We start from the raw sequence: 17,666 nt of genomic DNA on the forward strand, positions 1-17,666 counted from the left end.
GGGGGAAAGGGATCCCTCTAAGAAATTTGTAAAAAGAAGAAAACAAAAAGCGAAAAGGTGAGAGATGGTCTCCTGGAGAACGGGGGTGGGCCCATATACAGTCCACCTGTGGCACAGGAGACCATCTCTCGCAGGGTTTCGTTTGAAACATCTACGTGAAAAAATAGACCTAATGCACTGTTATTTATTTATATTAATAATATATTTATATTTCTTTATTTTTATTTAACGAAAAATTTTATTTATACAAACCCTATCTATTTTATTTATATTTATACAAATTTTATTTATTTACTCTATTTATCTATTTTATCTACACTTATTTATTTATGTATTTTAGTTCTTAGGTGTTTTAATTTATTGACGAGACGCGAATCCGACGCAGTAACGACCTCAGGGAACTGAACCAAAACGGACCTCAAGGATCAACCTGGTATACGGATATTGCAGGTGAACGTGGGCAGAGCGCGCCGTGCGCACGACCTTGTCCACGCAAAAGCCTGCAAGCTAGAAACAGACCTGCTCATCGTCCCAGAACCAAACAAGAAGATTACCTCAGGCGGTGGTTGGGTCCAGGATGACGGAAAAAACGTGGCGGTGCTCATTAAAAACGGGGATGTGGTGGTGCGGAGCATCGTCAGGGGGGGGGAACCATATCCTTATTAGGTTGAGGGATTTCTGCCTCCTGGCATGTTACATATCTCCCAACATCCCTATGTTGAGATACAAAGCCATTGTAGATGAAATAATGAACGCCGCCACGAATGAAAAAGAAATTCTGATCGCCGGGGACATAAATGCGAAATCCAGGTTATGGGGTTCCCCCATAAATGACAAAAAGGGGGACCTGTGGAATGAATGGATAGCCCAGGCTGGCCTCCAAGTATTAAACAATGATAAACCAACCTTCGTGAGGGGGGCCAGCCAAACACACATTGATGTCACGTTCGCGAGTGAGGGGTTATCCAGAAGAGTACACGAGTGGGATGTCCTCGACGATCAATTATTCACCTACCACCGTTACATAAAATATGAAATAAAGGTAAAAGGGGGAGTAAGGCGGTCGATAGGTCACACGGAAATCTATTTTAATAAAACCACGTACCTATCGGAGGTCAGAAAGATCAATGAGGAAGAGATTTCTGACCTTGGCCAATTGAGAAGAGCACTAGAAAACGCTGCAAAGTTGGCCACCGTGAAGAGAAAGGAAAATAAAAAATCCCCCTACTGGTGGACGGACGAGATAGAAGGTCTACGGGAGAGATGCCTCAGAGCTCGTAGGAATTACATGAGAAGTCAGAGCAACCTCGAGCTAAACGAAATATACAAAGATCTAAAGAGAACCCTAAATAAAAAAATAAGACAGGAAAAAAAAGAGAAGTGGCAGACCCTGATAAAAGCATTGGAAGACGATATATGGGGCGACGCATATAAAATTACCATGAAGACGTTGAAGATCATGGCCCCATATAAACTTGACGAGGACCAGCGGATGGAATCAGCTGAACTCCTCTTCCCCAACAAGCAAACCCAGAATTTTGTAAAAATCTTTCCAACAATGGTAGAGGAGTTTACAGAAGAGGAAATACGAACCGCTGGTCAGGAAATGAAGACGGGGAAAGCTCCCGGCCCCGACGGGCTGCCACCAGAGGCAATTAAGATAGTAGCAACTGAGAAACCAGGCTTGATCAGAAGAATATATAACGACCTACTGCAGAAACAAGAGTTCCCCAGGGACTTGAAGGAGGCGAACCTAGTTCTTCTCCTGAAGCCTGGGAAACCCCCCGACTCAGCATCCTCTTATCGGCCAATATGCCTCCTGGACTGCCTTGGTAAGTTCTATGAGGGACTTATCAAGAAGAGGCTGGAAGGCATGTTGGAAGATGAGAGAGTGTTATCAAATCAACAGTATGGGTTTCGTAAAGGTAGATCGACAGTCGACGCCGCGACCTGGATAAGGGACGCGGCAAAAACAAGCAAGAGGAGATGGGTGGTCCTCGTTCTGTTGGACATAAAAAATGCTTTTAACTCAGCAAACTGGGGCCTTATAGTAGACAGAATCGTCGAATGGGCCCCAGAATATGTGTCCAACATAATAAAGGACTACCTATCTGAGAGAACCGTATGCATATCGAAAAAAAAAGAAGACAGAGATGACCGCGGGAGTACCCCAGGGGTCAGTCCTGGGACCCCTACTATGGAATATATTATATAATGGGGTACTAGAAGTAAACAAGGAGAGAGGAGTGAGGGCGATTGCATACGCGGACGATCTAGCTTTACTAATCGAAGACGACACGAATAGGGGAATAATAGAAAAAGTTAATAGAGCCATACGAAAGACTGCGGCTTGGATAGAAAGAAACGACCTAAAGTTAGCAGTAGAGAAGACGGAAGCCATAATCTTGAGGGGACCGAGAAAAAGAAATGATATTATATTTGAATACAAAGGCTCTGCAATAAGACCCCAGAAGACAGTGAAATACTTAGGTATAATATTCGACGACAGGATTGCATTCGGACAACACGTACAGGAAGCATGTCGGAAGGCAGAAAAAAGAACCTCCACACTAAACAAGTTGATGCCAAATATAGGGGGTCCAGGATCCCAGAAAAGAATGGTGATGCTACAATCAATCCTATCTATAGTTTTATACGGGGCCCCAGTGTGGCACGAGGTCCTTCGAATGAGGAAGTACAAAGACATGCTTCTTAAGGCCCAGAGAAAACCTCTGATCAGGGTGTGCAGCGCGTACAGAACCGTATCAACCATTGCCTTACAGGTGGTGGCTGGTGCTGTACCGGTGCACATCCTGGCCGGAGAAAGAGTCCGAATGTACCAAAGGGGCAAGGAGGCAATAGGTTCAGGACCACAAGAAAGGACGAGAAGTCTACAGATGTGGCAGAGGGAATGGACAGCCGAAGTCGAGAAGGCAGCCTGGACAAGATCCCTGATTTCGGATGTGGTGAGATGGTACGATTGCCGGCATCGGCGCGTCAACTATTACTTCACACAATTCTTGACGGGACATGGATCGTTTAGGAAATTTACCTATCGTATAGGGAAGACCGGGGACGATCTATGTCCCGACTGTGGAGTGGTGGATGACGCGCAGCATGTTGTGTTTGAGTGCCCTGCATATCACGCGGGGCGTACCGGGCTGCAGCTGGGGCTGGGATCCCCTCTAGGCGAGCCTCATGAGGTAATCGAAAAAGCTATCGACAGCAAGAGAGACTTCGACCTGATCATTGCTTTTGTCACCAAGACAATCAAGCACAAAGAGGAAAAAGAGAGGCGTCTGCAAGCGGGATGACCATTCGTCATTATTTATTTTTTATTCATTTTTTAACGTGTTTGTGTCATGCAAGGCAGTCAGCGGGGGAGGAACCTTTACATCCAATCTACGCTGACTGCCCTTATTTTATATTATTTATTATGTTTTATCGATCTATTTATTTATTTATCAATTTTATTTATATAATATGTTACCGTTTTTATTATAATCGTATTTAACTATGGTGCATGTCTCAAGAGGCATTCAGTAGGGGACTTTTACCTTCTACTCAGGCTGAGTGCCTCTTGTGTTTCTCGTTTTGTTTCTGTTTTGATTTATGTTTTCCTTGTTCTACCCGTGTCCGTCCTGGGGCAGCTGGCGGGGGAGGACCTTTTACATCCAACCTACGCCAACTGCCTCCTTGTTTTAAGTCTGAGATTTTTAATGAATGTGTGTATTGAATGAATGCATTGATGAAAGTAAGAATGTTTGGCGTTGCTCGTAATTACCAACTGGTTCTGTTTTGCTAGTTCCATCGTGAGGGGGGCATCCCGGTCGCCCTACCCGCGGGAGTGTTGCGCTGGACGGTCGCTTCACCGGCCGGTCTGGCGTGAGGCTCTTGCGGGGAGGAGGCTAGGAGGCCGCCAAACTCATGGAATGCACGCGAAGAGTGCCAGAGGGGAGTTAAGAGTAAGGTCGGCGGGTCAGATATGCACGCTAAGTGCGGTTCCAGACCCGCCGGCTGGAGAAAGAGGGGGTGAGTTTAGTCGGTAGGCGGCCTCGGCCCGCGGTGAAGCGTGCCGGACTGAATCCGACACACCTGGGACACCTTCCCAGAGGGTCTTTTGAAGATTCTCACCCCCCAAAAAAAAAAAGTACATAAGATGGAGGGTAACATCATCAATACTGTGAAGCCAAGTTAGAAAAGGAGTACATTAACTTGGGAAATGGATCATTACAGGAGCAACTTCCATTATAACTGGCACTGCATATCTGTCACTACAGACGAAACGGTCAAAAAGGGATTTTAGGCAATAATAAGCCGGTACTAACGCAGGAACAATATGAAGATCACAACAGTCCTCGTAGCTTATTATCGGGAGCGTCTAGGATGGGTATAAATATGAATAGTAGAAAGATAAAAGTTTGACCAAAAAACAAAGGAATAATGAGTGCCACAAAACTGCAGAGGTAAGTGAGTGCCAATAAATCTTAACCAGAGATTTATAAAAGACTCGAATTAAAAAAAAGACCGTTATAAATAGACTCGATTCATAAAAAGACCGTTACAAAATATATCAAATCATTACATACGCCAAACTATAAAACTTAACATGCTTGTTTTGGCCTCATTAAATTTATTTCATTCGAAGTACCTGGCCTATTTTCTTGCCCAGATATTGTACTAAATTTTTTGTTTTCTCTTTAATTACCTTTCGTTAGTACTAACTAGTCGTGGTCGTCAGTAAGTAAGAACAAATTGAATTGTTAAGTCGTTTCCTGTAGTTATCAAGTGTCGCCAAAAAACGCCGGTTTCAGTTATAGTAAAAAATAAATTAACCCTTTCTCCCTCCTTCCTTCACCTTACTAATAACTGAAGACTTCTCGACCTACCAGTTAAAATAAGGTAAGAATTTTTTTGTTATTATTTCCATACAGTCCGCTTTAAATTCGATTGCGTAATAGACCAGCATAGCCCAATCGCCACCCCATAAGTTTGGCCTTCTAGCCGGATCGTCTTGAATCAATTTCGTTGTTGCTTTGCCGGTTCAAGATCTGATCTATCGTATTTTTCGCATTGGATAAATTTATTTAAAATTATAATTGTAATCGGTATAGTATATTTGTCGTGTTAAAATCTAATTAAATCGTAGTGTACCCTTTTTTTGTCGTGTATCGAAAAACCTTGTTCTTCGGTCGACTATAGTTGGAACATTGAATTCGTGTTTTTGCTTCTGAACCCATCGCTTAGTGAAATCGATTTTGATTAAGTAAATATATTTGATTTGGATATTTTTGCAAACCTAAAAATAATTTGTTTGGATTTAGTTTAATAAAATTTTAGTAATTGTTGAAAAAATATATACACCTAACTACTATTCTTGACATATTTTGGGTTTTGTTCCATTTTATTTCTTCATAATTGATAATTTTTTGAAAGAATTTCAATATTTATTATTAAACATGCCTAAAAGTCAAAACGAACTAAAATTGGAGCGATTATGCTCTAAACGTGAAACTATCTTTCGTAGGGCTCAATTATGTTACGATGCCGGGTCGGCCTTAGAAAAAGATCCAGAAAATGCCTCAAAAATGCGTAACTTTGCAGTTAGATATAGTACTTTCGAAAAAACTCTATCAGAATATGAGGAAATTGTTCAAGATATCGTTATATTAAAACAAGAGATGGAGCCAGATGCTGGCGTTGCATACCATACGCATTTAGATGCATTTTATGATCTCTACTCCAATATTGAATATTTAGCTTCATTATTAATAAATAAACCTGCTGTTTTGAGTAATAATCCCAATAGTACTAATAATTCTACTATTAAAATGCCCAAATTTGAATTAGTTAAGTTTGATGGTGAAGATATATCTCTGTGGCCTGTTTTCTATGAAAATTTCAAACAATTTGTTCATAACAAAATAGAATATCCCAAGTCCGATAAGCTACAGTATTTGTTGAGTTGTATTTCCGGGAAAGCCTTGAAAAGCTGTAGCTCAATAGAACCCATTCCTAATAATTATGACATTATTTGGAATATGCTTGTTGAAAGATATAATGATAAAAAATATTTGTTTAATCTCTATATGGATCGAATTGTTAATTTTCGCGGTTTGCAATCTAATAATCCATCATATTTGGAAATATTTTTGGAAAAGTTTGATACTAATGTTTCTGCACTAAAACGATTAAATCTCGATAATTTAGATGATCATATTTTAACTTATTTAGCTATGTTAAAATTACCACAAGATACCATAGATTCATTTGATTTAATAAGAAATAATAATGATTTACCCGCTTATGATGATTTATTGAAATTTTTACGCCAACGTAGTAAATCTCTTATTAAAAATGATAGATCAAGGAATTCCAAAAATAATTTTTCGTTTCAAAAACCGAACAAATCGTTTCATTTGCAAGAACAGAATACGTATTCCTCCATAGATTGTGTTGTTTGTAAAAAAGGCCCACATTTAATTAAAGACTGTAAGCACTTTTTAGGGCTACCATTTGAATCCAGATTTAAATTAGTGAAGGAAAATAATTTATGTTTAAATTGTTTTTCTTCAAAGCATCGAGTATCCAATTGTCCGTCAAAATTTTCTTGTGTTGTGTGCAAAGCTAGGCACCATTCCAAGTTGCATAAGCCAAATACTACTCGGCCTAATGAGAATGTTCCATTTCCCTCCACTAGTACTGAGCCTACCTCTGGTTCTTCTGATAATCCTTCTAGTTTACATGTCCGCCATTCTAAAAATATCCCAAATGAATCAGAATCGAGTTCTGTTAGTCTGTTTGGGACAATAATGGTTAAAGTTGTTGATAAATGGGGTAGTGCTCACAAGGTTAGATTTTTGTTAGATAGTGGTTCTTCTGCTAATTTTCTTACTTTTGATTGTTCCCGAAAATTAGGCCTAAGTTATTCGAAATTAAATTTGACAGTTTCTGGTATAGGAGGATCAACCACCCCGATAGTAGGTAAAACCAACATTGTTATCTTTTCCCATTTTGATAAAAAAATACAATATCCTATAGAAGTGTTGCTTATAGACACAATCTCTAATAAGTTGCCAGATCAACCAGTTGACAAAGACTGTATTAACAGTATAGAACACTTGAAATTAGCTGACCCGAATTTCTTTTTTCCTGGCAAGATAGATGGTATTTTAGGCTTATCTGTCTTTTCAAATATCATTGGTTGTAATAGAGTGTCATGCGAAGATTCTCTATCAGCTATTGAGACTAGTTTAGGTTATGTAGTCATGGGCTCAGCTGCACCAAATTTTGAAAAAATCCACACATATTTGTCTTTCGTCTGTAACCCTTTGTTGAATTTAGATTCCTTGGTCGAAAGAATGTATGAATTAGAGGATTTGCCCACTGTTACTAATAGTTCATCAGAAGATGAAATTTGTGAAAATTTATTTTTAGAAAATGTATGTAGAGATGCAGATGGTAGATACACAGTTTCATTGCCGTTCCAAAATGATCCTAATGTACTGGGTGATTCTTTTGTTCTTGCTAAAAATAGATTGTTGTCCTTAGAAAATCGCCTAGCACCAAACCCAGAACTTAGAAAACTTTACTGTGATATCTTTCAAGACTATTTAGACCAAAAGCACATGAGTTTAGTTCCCATTCAAACCATTGATTCGTTGTCGTATTATATTCCCCATCATTGTGTTTTTAAATCAGATAGCCCTTCCACTCCTTGTAGAATAGTCTTTGATGCCTCTATGAAAACTAGTAAAGGACCGTCATTAAATGAAATTCTTTATAAAGGTCCAAAATTACAAAATAATCCTACCACAATATTGTTGAATTTTCGTCTTTTTCCAATCGCAATTGTCGCTGATTTGAAACAAATGTATAGGCAGGTTAAAGTGGTTGAATCTCATTGTTCGTTTCAAAGAGTTTTGTGGAGATTTGATACCAATGATCCTATTTCTATTTTCCAATTAAATACTTTAACTTTTGGAGTAAAAGCCTCACCATATCTTAGTCTCAGGGTAATAAAACAATTATGTAATGACGAATCTAAAAGTTTTCCTGATGCTATCATCCCAATTTTAAGAGATATGTATGTAGACGATTTTATTAGCAGTTTTCCAAATGTTTCTGAAGCTATAGTTACACACACTCAGTTAGTGAATTTGTTTCAAAAAGGTGGTTTTAAATTAACCAAATGGATGTCGAACTCGAACGATCTACTATCGACAATCCCCGAACCCCTTCAATTGGTCAAAACCAAACAATTTGATAAGTCAGTCTCCAAAGTGTTAGGATTGCAATGGGAAGAAAAATGTGACAATTTTAGTTTTGGGTTAGAAATACCCTCATCGACCCGTTGTACAAAAAGAAACATGCTCTCACTTGTTGCTCGTATGTTTGATCCCTTGGGATTCCTATCTCCTATAACCCTCTTGCTTAAAATTTGGATAAAGAAACTTTGGACTCTAAAGGTAGATTGGGATAGTACCGTACCAAAAGAAATCGAAATAGCATGGGAAAAGTTTCAAAATGAATTTCATGTCCTATACAAAATACAAATTCCACGCCATATAGCAGTTACACCTAATTCGTCGTTGTCTTTTGTAGGATTTTCAGACGCAAGTGCTGCTGGATACGCAGCCATTGTTTATTCCAGGGTTGTTAATTGTACAGGTCAAGTTAAAGTTACTTTACTGTACTCTCAATCTAAAGTATCTCCAATGTCTAAAATAACTCTTCCTCGATTAGAGCTTTGTGGAGCGCTTCTTCTCTCAAAGCTTCTTTCACATGCTATTGAAACTTATTCTCCTAGACATAATATTGATAAAATTTTTGCCTTAAGTGATTCCATGATTGTATTAAATTGGATAAAGTCCTCAGAGAAAAATCTCAAAATATTTGTTCAAAATAGAGTTGGTACAATTCATAAGATGGTTCCGTCAGAGTATTGGTTTTTTGTTCCTGGAAAGGAAAATGTTGTTGATTGCGCCTCTCGAGGTTTGTTTCCTTCTTCGTTAGTCAACCATTCCACATGGTTTACTGGTCCAAATTGGTTACTGTTGGAGCCAGAATATTGGCCTATTCAGTCTGTCAACGGACAGGAAATTATGATTTGTGATTCTGAATATAGATCACAAACCTTCTTTGGTAATGTCACTCGTGTAATTTCTCCGCTGTATACTCTTATTGAATATTTTTCCAGTTGGTCGAAACTTTTAAATTCCACAGTATACGTATTGAGATTTCTTAGAAAATTGTCTTTAAATAAACGGATATCTCTATTTGATTTAAAAATTGCAGAAATTGAATTAATTCGAGCTGTCCAGCAAAAGCATTTTTCTGAAGAATATAAAGCCCTTTCTCAAAATCTCGTTGTAAAATCTTTCATACGTCGTTTGAATCCATTTATTGAAAATGGAATAATTAGAGTAGGTGGACGTTTGTCCAACTCCCAATGTAGTTTTGAACAAAAACATCCGATTTTGTTGCCCAAAGCCGATCCTTTAACCATTTTGTTAATAGATTATTTCCATAAATTGCATTTACATGCTGGAGCGTATTTGTTGCAAAATCTTCTGAGAACAAATTATTGGATACTATCTAGTCGTCAGGCCATCAGAAATAGAATTTGGAGATGTAATCGTTGTTTTCGTCTTAATCCTAAACCTACCTATCCTATGATGGCTGACTTACCCGCCGTAAGAGTCAATCAGGCAAAAGCCTTTTTACACACTGGTGTAGATTATACTGGTGCGTTTTCCATTACTATAGGAAAATATCGTGGCGTAAAAACTCAAAAGGCTTACGTATGTTTGTTTGTTTGTCTAAGTACGAAAGCCATACATCTTGAATTAGCCTCCTCGCTCTCTACAGATTGTTTCTTAGCCACTTTCAAAAGATTTTTATCTCGTCGTGGAAATTGTAAGGTTTTATATTCAGATAATGGCACAAATTTTGTGGGTGCCAAGAGAGTCCTCGATGAAATATATCAATTAACTACTTCAAAAACTTATAAAGATGCATTCCAACAGGAACTTAATAATACCAAAATTTCTTGGAAAATGAACGTACCTTATGGCAGTCACTTCGGTGGTATTTGGGAAAGCAATATAAAAAGTGTAAAACTTCATTTAAATAGAGTTGTGGGGAATCAAATCCTTACTTACGAAGAATTTTTAACTGTTCTGACACAAATCGAGTGTCTTTTGAATTCGCGTCCTCTTTGTGTTCAAAGTAACGACCCTGAAAATCCAGTCGCGCTGACTCCATCGCATTTTTTATGTACAGAACCTTTAGTGTCATTACCCTCGATGGATATTGATCTTGATAAAAATATGAGTACTTTGAAAAGATATAAATTATTAGATTGCATTGTTCAACATTATTGGAAAAGATGGCATTCAGAATATTTGTCTTCTATGCAGTCTCGTTTAAAATGGAACACTAACTCGAACCCTCCCAAAGAGGGAATGGTAGTTATAATAAAAAATGAAACTATCCCACCTTTACAGTGGCCTCTGGCAGTCATAGAGACTTTGTATCCTGGAAAAGATGGGATTGTTCGAATCGTAAAAGTGCGAACCAAGGACGGTAGTTACATGCGCCCAGTCGTTAAACTGTGTCCTCTACCCAGTCAATAAACTGGAGAGGATTTTTTTATTTTATTTGATAGTTAAAATTTTAGTTTAGGGTGATGGGTTCATGTGCAGACTTAGCATATTAAAATTAAATTAGTTTTCGTTGATTTTTCGTTTATTTTAAAAATAAACTCGGGGGGCAGGATGTTTTGGCCTCATTAAATTTATTTCATTCGAAGTACCTGGCCTATTTTCTTGCCCAGATATTGTACTAAATTTTTTGTTTTCTCTTTAATTACCTTTCGTTAGTACTAACTAGTCGTGGTCGTCAGTAAGTAAGAACAAATTGAATTGTTAAGTCGTTTCCTGTAGTTATCAAGTGTCGCCAAAAAACGCCGGTTTCAGTTATAGTAAAAAATAAATTAACCCTTTCTCCCTCCTTCCTTCACCTTACTAATAACTGAAGACTTCTCGACCTACCAGTTAAAATAAGGTAAGAATTTTTTTGTTATTATTTCCATACAGTCCGCTTTAAATTCGATTGCGTAATAGACCAGCATAGCCCAATCGCCACCCCAATGCTTATCTATTGCAGAAAAAAAATAGTGAATAAAATAAAATCATAAAAAACTAATAAACTACAAAAAAACTGTATTTATTCATTAGTGCCAAAAATGGATAGGTACAGCTGCGGTCTCTGAGTAGTTTACACTTTCGTTTTTACATTTATCTTGATTTATTTTTTGATTTATTTATTTACCTTTTATTTTGTTATTTTAATTTTAATCAACTTATTCTGGATCCGCCGCTGGTAATTAACGTCACTTTGACGTAAAAAGTGCGTTTAAACGAGGTAAAAATTCGAAAAATCGGCTACTACGGTTTGTTTTTAAACCAGGTGGAGTAAACTAAAAAGACATATTCGCACCCAAGAAAGTCACTAAAAAAGTCACCAAATACATCTTCTTTAGCGTCGAAACTTCATAAAACTGGAGTAAATTTGTCTAACATTTTGGACCAATTACAAACAAGAATTACGACCCGGTAAATTTGAGTTACTCCTGGTTTACAAACAGAGCATAGTATGTACGGGTGTAAAATTTTTTCATTGCCGCAGCTGTACATATAGACAAAAAATTAGTATTAACCCATTTATGCCCACAACTATTTTTGTCAAATATATTAATGATTTTCTCAAGAATGTAATAAAATACCCTAAAATGCATAGAAAAATTACTAAAAAAATTTTTCGAAAAATTGTTTTTTGAAAAACAGGCTGGGTCGTTAACGACTCGTTGGGCACATAGGGGTACAAAATAAAAATAATACCTTTTATGCAATTACATTTTATTTTATTTTCTTCCAACAAATTAAACATTTACTCCCTAAAATAAAAACAATGAAACAGGCATAGTTTAATTATATTACTTATAAAATATATTATTAAGGCCTAAAATAGTTTGTATGACAATCTTTGAAGCATTTATCGTGGAGTGGAATTTCACATCTATCGCATGCTTTTGTAGTTTTATTTGAACATACACGACATCTTCTTCTTTGAGCACCAGTAATAATTAGATGTTGTGTTGATGTGGATGGAGCAGGAATTATTGCAATATTTTGAGGTCCAGTAGAGCAGGCTGGTTTTCCATAATTAGACAATAATGTACGAGCTGTATTTCTTTTAAATTCTAAGTTGTCATTTTTATATCCAAATTGTCGTGCTAGTGTCCAAGCATTAGTTACACAAACATCCAGCATCCATATCCATATTGGAAAGTACCATTTTTTCCAGGTATTTTTATTCTATAGTTCGAAATGTTGTCCATCAAATCGACTCCGCCCATAAATTTGTTGTATTGCAAAATTACAAACGGTTGATCTATTTGAATTTTTTGTTTTTATTTTGCTGAATATCGGCTTGCTTTTTGGATTGGTTCAATTCCATGCTCATTAGATAACATGGTGATAACATTATTATCTTTCCATTTTACAGCCGCAATTTTAGTGCTGTCGTCAAAAGAGCTACAATAATATCCTCTTGGTTGTTTTGTCATACTTCTTTTATCTTCTAAAGGACACTTTTCTGTTCTGTTTTCGCGTACACCAAAGGTCAACACCACACTCTCCTCTAATCCACACTTTTTATCAGCACCAGCTGTTGATTTTCGGCCTTGATATATGTCAAAATTTAGGCAATATCCATTTCATAAAGCCATTACCCATGCTTTATAGCCAAATCTTATTGGTTTGCCACGAATAAATTGTTTGCACCCATTACGACCAAAGTAAGGAATCATAGATTCGTCGATAGAAATTTGATTTTCAATGGGTGCAAACGTTAAAAACTTTGTATTTAATTTGTCAATGAAAGGTCTAATCTTGGCCAATTTATCATTCTCGGCAAGGTGGTTGTTGTCTGCAGCATGAACAAATCTAAATATGTCTTCAAATCTATTGCGTCTCATAGACTTCGTTACTGAAATATTATGTGTATCATCGGAGTTTTCCCAATACATTCTTCGCCTTGGTAATGGAACGTAACCACTTAAAATTAAAATTCCAAAGAATACATAAAATTCGTCAATGTCAATTGAAATATTTTTATTTTTCGAGGCAGCATAATTTGTTGTTTCTTTAATACTCTATTATTTCTCTGCTCATGAACAATTTAAAAAATTCAACTGGGTTACTTTCAGAACTAAGTGTTAAAACTGGTAATCTCGGTAGATTGGAATCGGCATGTAATGTTGGCAAATTTATCATGTTCGGCCATTTGCGTGGCATTTTCTTGATTTTCTTTGTTCGATGTTTTACATTAAAATCAGATGATTCTTGAAGAACTTCATTTTCTATGTTTTTCTCATCATTTTGAAATTGTACTTCAGCATGGGCATTTAATTGACCTCTATTTGATCTATCCGGATCATTACATTCCTCGTCTCCAGAATCCGAATCGGTTAACCAGCCTTTATTATCTGGAGGCAAAATGTATATATTTTCAATTTTTTCTATTTCCTCCAGAATTTCTGCAGTAGATAATGGCTTCTTACTAAAACAAAATTTTCTCATTATGATATGCCATGTACCCAACGGGTCGTTAACGACACATCAAAATATAATGTTATATTTATGACATATATAAAATTATTTTCATACTAGTAATATTATAATATGTTAACACAACTTGTGTTTAACTATATAAAATGAATTTAATTAATAAAATTATTTATTTAAATGTACTTACAAATTTTTGAATGAAGCCATGCTGCGAACTTTATTCAAGGTCTGTTTTGATGTACACTGTATGAAAAATACGAGCGAAATAAACGGTTTGCAATAAAAAAAACTGCTTAGTTGCAAAGTCAGGAATGAACTTGTAAACAAACGGCCACTGGTAAATTTGACATATTTGCTTGGAAAATATTTTTGTTAGTTGGGTTGTTAACGACCCGTTGGGCATAAATGAGTTAAATAAATTTCGGTAACGACATCCGATAAAAATGGTCAATTTTTAAAAAAAATAAATTAATACCTATTTTAATTATGGGTATAGACTATAGTAGGGGAGGAAAGTATACTAAATTTGCAGTTACTTGAGCGTTATGGGGATCTATTGGGTTGTGAAGATTAGGTCCTAAAACCAAAAAAAGTTAAGTAAATTTTTCCATTTCAGTGAGGACTTTCCATTTTTTTAATTTTTTTAATTTAATTTACTATTTCCAACAGTCGTTTTTCCGATTGAAGCGCCATCTATCCATAATTCGAAAAAATGTCTCGAATAAAAGTTATCTATTTTTACGTAAGGAATCCAAATCTTCAATAAAGATGGGTCTCCTATTTAATATTTTAAAGTAACCCCACCTCAGTAGGAGGTAGTGTTTGGTGTCATTCGATAGATTTTTCAAAAATATTGAATACGTGTATTTTGCAGTTTTTCGATCTGTGTGTGTGTGTGTGTGTGTGTGTGTGTGTGTGTGTGTGTGTGTGTGTGTGTGTGTGTGTGTGTGTGTGTGTGTGTGTGTGTGTGTGTGTGTGTGTGTGTGTGTGTGTGTGTGTGTGTGTGTGTGTGTGTGTGTGTGTGTGTGTGTGTGTGTGTGTGTGTGTGTGTGTGTGTGTGTGTGTGTGTGTGTGTGTGTGTGTGTGTGTGTGTGTGTGTGTGTGTGTGTGTGTGTGTGTGTGTGTGTGTGTGTGTGTGTGTGTGTGTGTGTGTGTGTGTGTGTGTGTGTGTGTGTGTGTGTGTGTGTGTGTGTGTGTGTGTGTGTGTGTGTGTGTGTGTGTGTGTGTGTGTGTGTGTGTGTGTGTGTGTGTGTGTGTGTGTGTGTGTGTGTGTGTGTGTGTGTGTGTGTGTGTGTGTGTGTGTGTGTGTGTGTGTGTGTGTGTGTGTGTGTGTGTGTGTGTGTGTGTGTGTGTGTGTGTGTGTGTGTGTGTGTGTGTGTGTGTGTGTGTGTGTGTGTGTGTGTGTGTGTGTGTGTGTGTGTGTGTGTGTGTGTGTGTGTGTGTGTGTGTGTGTGTGTGTGTGTGTGTGTGTGTGTGTGTGTGTGTGTGTGTGTGTGTGTGTGTGTGTGTGTGTGTGTGTGTGTGTGTGTGTGTGTGTGTGTGTGTGTGTGTGTGTGTGTGTGTGTGTGTGTGTGTGTGTGTGTGTGTGTGTGTGTGTGTGTGTGTGTGTGTGTGTGTGTGTGTGTGTGTGTGTGTGTGTGTGTGTGTGTGTGTGTGTGTGTGTGTGTGTGTGTGTGTGTGTGTGTGTGTGTGTGTGTGTGTGTGTGTGTGTGTGTGTGTGTGTGTGTGTGTGTGTGTGTGTGTGTGTGTGTGTGTGTGTGTGTGTGTGTGTGTGTGTGTGTGTGTGTGTGTGTGTGTGTGTGTGTGTGTGTGTGTGTGTGTGTGTGTGTGTGTGTGTGTGTGTGTGTGTGTGTGTGTGTGTGTGTGTGTGTGTGTGTGTGTGTGTGTGTGTGTGTGTGTGTGTGTGTGTGTGTGTGTGTGTGTGTGTGTGTGTGTGTGTGTGTGTGTGTGTGTGTGTGTGTGTGTGTGTGTGTGTGTGTGTGTGTGTGTGTGTGTGTGTGTGTGTGTGTGTGTGTGTGTGTGTGTGTGTGTGTGTGTGTGTGTGTGTGTGTGTGTGTGTGTGTGTGTGTGTGTGTGTGTGTGTGTGTGTGTGTGTGTGTGTGTGTGTGTGTGTGTGTGTGCTTGTTTTTGGCTTGGATGCAAGTCCATTTGCCACAGATTTTTTTTGTCATAATTATCAAGATAATTATGTACGATAATAAAATAAATTCATATTATAAACATTTATAAATATATATTATTACTTTTGAGAAAACTAACTAGCAGATTTAATATGTTCATATCAGTGGTACAGACAACATTATGGATATGGTAAGGTGGTAAATAATTCTTTTGAATAAGTGATTGTATTAGAATTTTTGTATTTAAGTTATAATTATTGCAATTAAAAAACATATGATTTAAGTCTCCAAAAGACCCACAGCTACATAATGCATTTTGTATTGAATGTTTCTCGATCTGATGTATATTTCGCGAAATATCGCGGGGTTTCTATTTAAAATTTTAAATATACCCCCCACCCTCTACGTGGGGGGTAGTGTTTGGTATCAGTCGATAGATTTTGAAAAAATATTGAACACTTATTTTTTAAAAATGAATAACCATTTTCAATTTCGTTGCAAAAGGAAAGCACAGCCGAACAATATTCTAGTCCAATCAGAGAGTGCATCAAGCACCTCTACCGGTTTCGAAACTTATTAGTCTCTCATCAGGAGGCACATATGCTGCTCTCCCTGATCCAACCAAAACAAACCCCAGCGTGCAGTCCCGGATTGCAACGAACGAAATGGCATATATGTCCTAGCGGCAACTGCTAGCAAAAAGACTAAGTTTTCACTCTAATGGCATACAAAACAACATAATGCTATTCTACATCCCACCAAAATGAAAACAATGGGAACCTTCTCTGGTTACACCTCCGAGGCTTCTACAATTTGCAAGCCATACGGATGCTGAGACTAAGGAAGATGAGGGAATTCTACAATTTACAATACACGTCCCATCTGCTCAGCGCGGTAAAGTTCCAACGAGAATGGTTCCCTTTGTACTCTAATCAGAGTAAATGTAAATCAAAAATGAATAACCATTTTCAATTTCGTTGCAAAAGGAAAGCACAGCCGCACAGCCGAACAATATTCTAGTCCAATCAGAGAGTGCATCAAGCACCTCTACCGGTTTCGAAACTTATTAGTCTCTCATCAGGAGGCACATATGCTGCTCTCCCTGATCCAACCAAAACAAACCCCAGCGCGCAGTCCCGGATTGCAACGAACGAAATGGCATAGATGCCCTAGCGGCAACTGCTAGCCAAAAAAACTAAGTTTTCACTCTGGTGGCATATAAAACAACATAATGCTATTCTACATCCCACCAGAATGAAAACAATGGGAACCTTCTCTGGTTACACCTCCGAGGCTTCTACAATTTGCAAGCCATACGGATGCTGAGACTAAGGAAGATGAGGGAATTCTACAATTTACAATTCACGTCCCATCTGCTCAGCGCGGTAAAGTTCCAACGAGAATGGTTGCCTTTGTACTCTAATCAGAGTAAACGTAAATCAAAAATGAATAACCGTTTTCAATTTCGTTGCAAAAGGAAAGCACAGCCGAAAAATATTCTAGTCCTTATTTTTTAGTTTTTCGATCTGACGTTTATTTATCGAAATATTTGCTTTTTTCTTGTGAAACTTTGTGACTACCCCATTTCCTTTTCGCCCCGCTCAAATCGTCAGAATTTTTAAATATACACTGTTTTGCATGTACTTAACTTACCTTATCTTAATCTGACGATTTCGAGTTTTTCTAAGGATAGATTTTTCGGCCCCCCTTAACGAACTCCCCTGTACTAAGATCCAACATATGGTTGGGGTACATTTACAGGGTACAAGGTTTCTCCCCATGTCATAATCTGACGTGCTCGAGTAACTGCAAAAATCCCCACTTGGGCTCCCCTACCACTACAATTTTTTGAGCGAAAAAGCTTTCTTGTTCATAAATTATACTGGTAATATACTCGATAAATAAATGAACT

The 17,666-nt window shown here is 37.7% G+C and overlaps 1 protein-coding gene across 1 annotated transcript; it reads left to right on the forward strand.

Moving 5' to 3' along the window:
• The first annotated feature begins 4,443 nt into the window (after positions 1–4,443).
• LOC126890195 (uncharacterized) lies at positions 4,444–12,608 on the forward strand. Its single transcript, XM_050659048.1, has 4 exons — positions 4,444–4,466; positions 5,528–5,862; positions 8,173–9,144; positions 12,571–12,608. The coding sequence occupies exons 1-4, from the start codon at positions 4,444–4,446 to the stop codon at positions 12,606–12,608; spliced, it is 1,368 nt and encodes a 455-aa protein (XP_050515005.1).
• Positions 12,609–17,666: the final 5,058 nt, after the last annotated feature.

This window comes from Diabrotica virgifera, chromosome 8 (assembly GCF_917563875.1).
Source record: "Diabrotica virgifera virgifera chromosome 8, PGI_DIABVI_V3a".
NCBI lineage: Eukaryota > Metazoa > Arthropoda > Insecta > Coleoptera > Chrysomelidae > Diabrotica > Diabrotica virgifera.

Excerpts from the sequence above, each read along its gene's own strand:
- LOC126890195 (XM_050659048.1), top strand. The coding sequence starts at position 4,444 with ATGAGTGCCACAAAACTGCAGAG. Across the intron at positions 5,863-8,172 it reads TGAATTAGTTAAGTTTGATG|GTGGTTTTAAATTAACCAAA; the intron begins GTGAAGATATAT and ends TGTTTCAAAAAG. Across the intron at positions 9,145-12,570 it reads TAGATCACAAACCTTCTTTG|CCGCAATTTTAGTGCTGTCG; the intron begins GTAATGTCACTC and ends TCCATTTTACAG.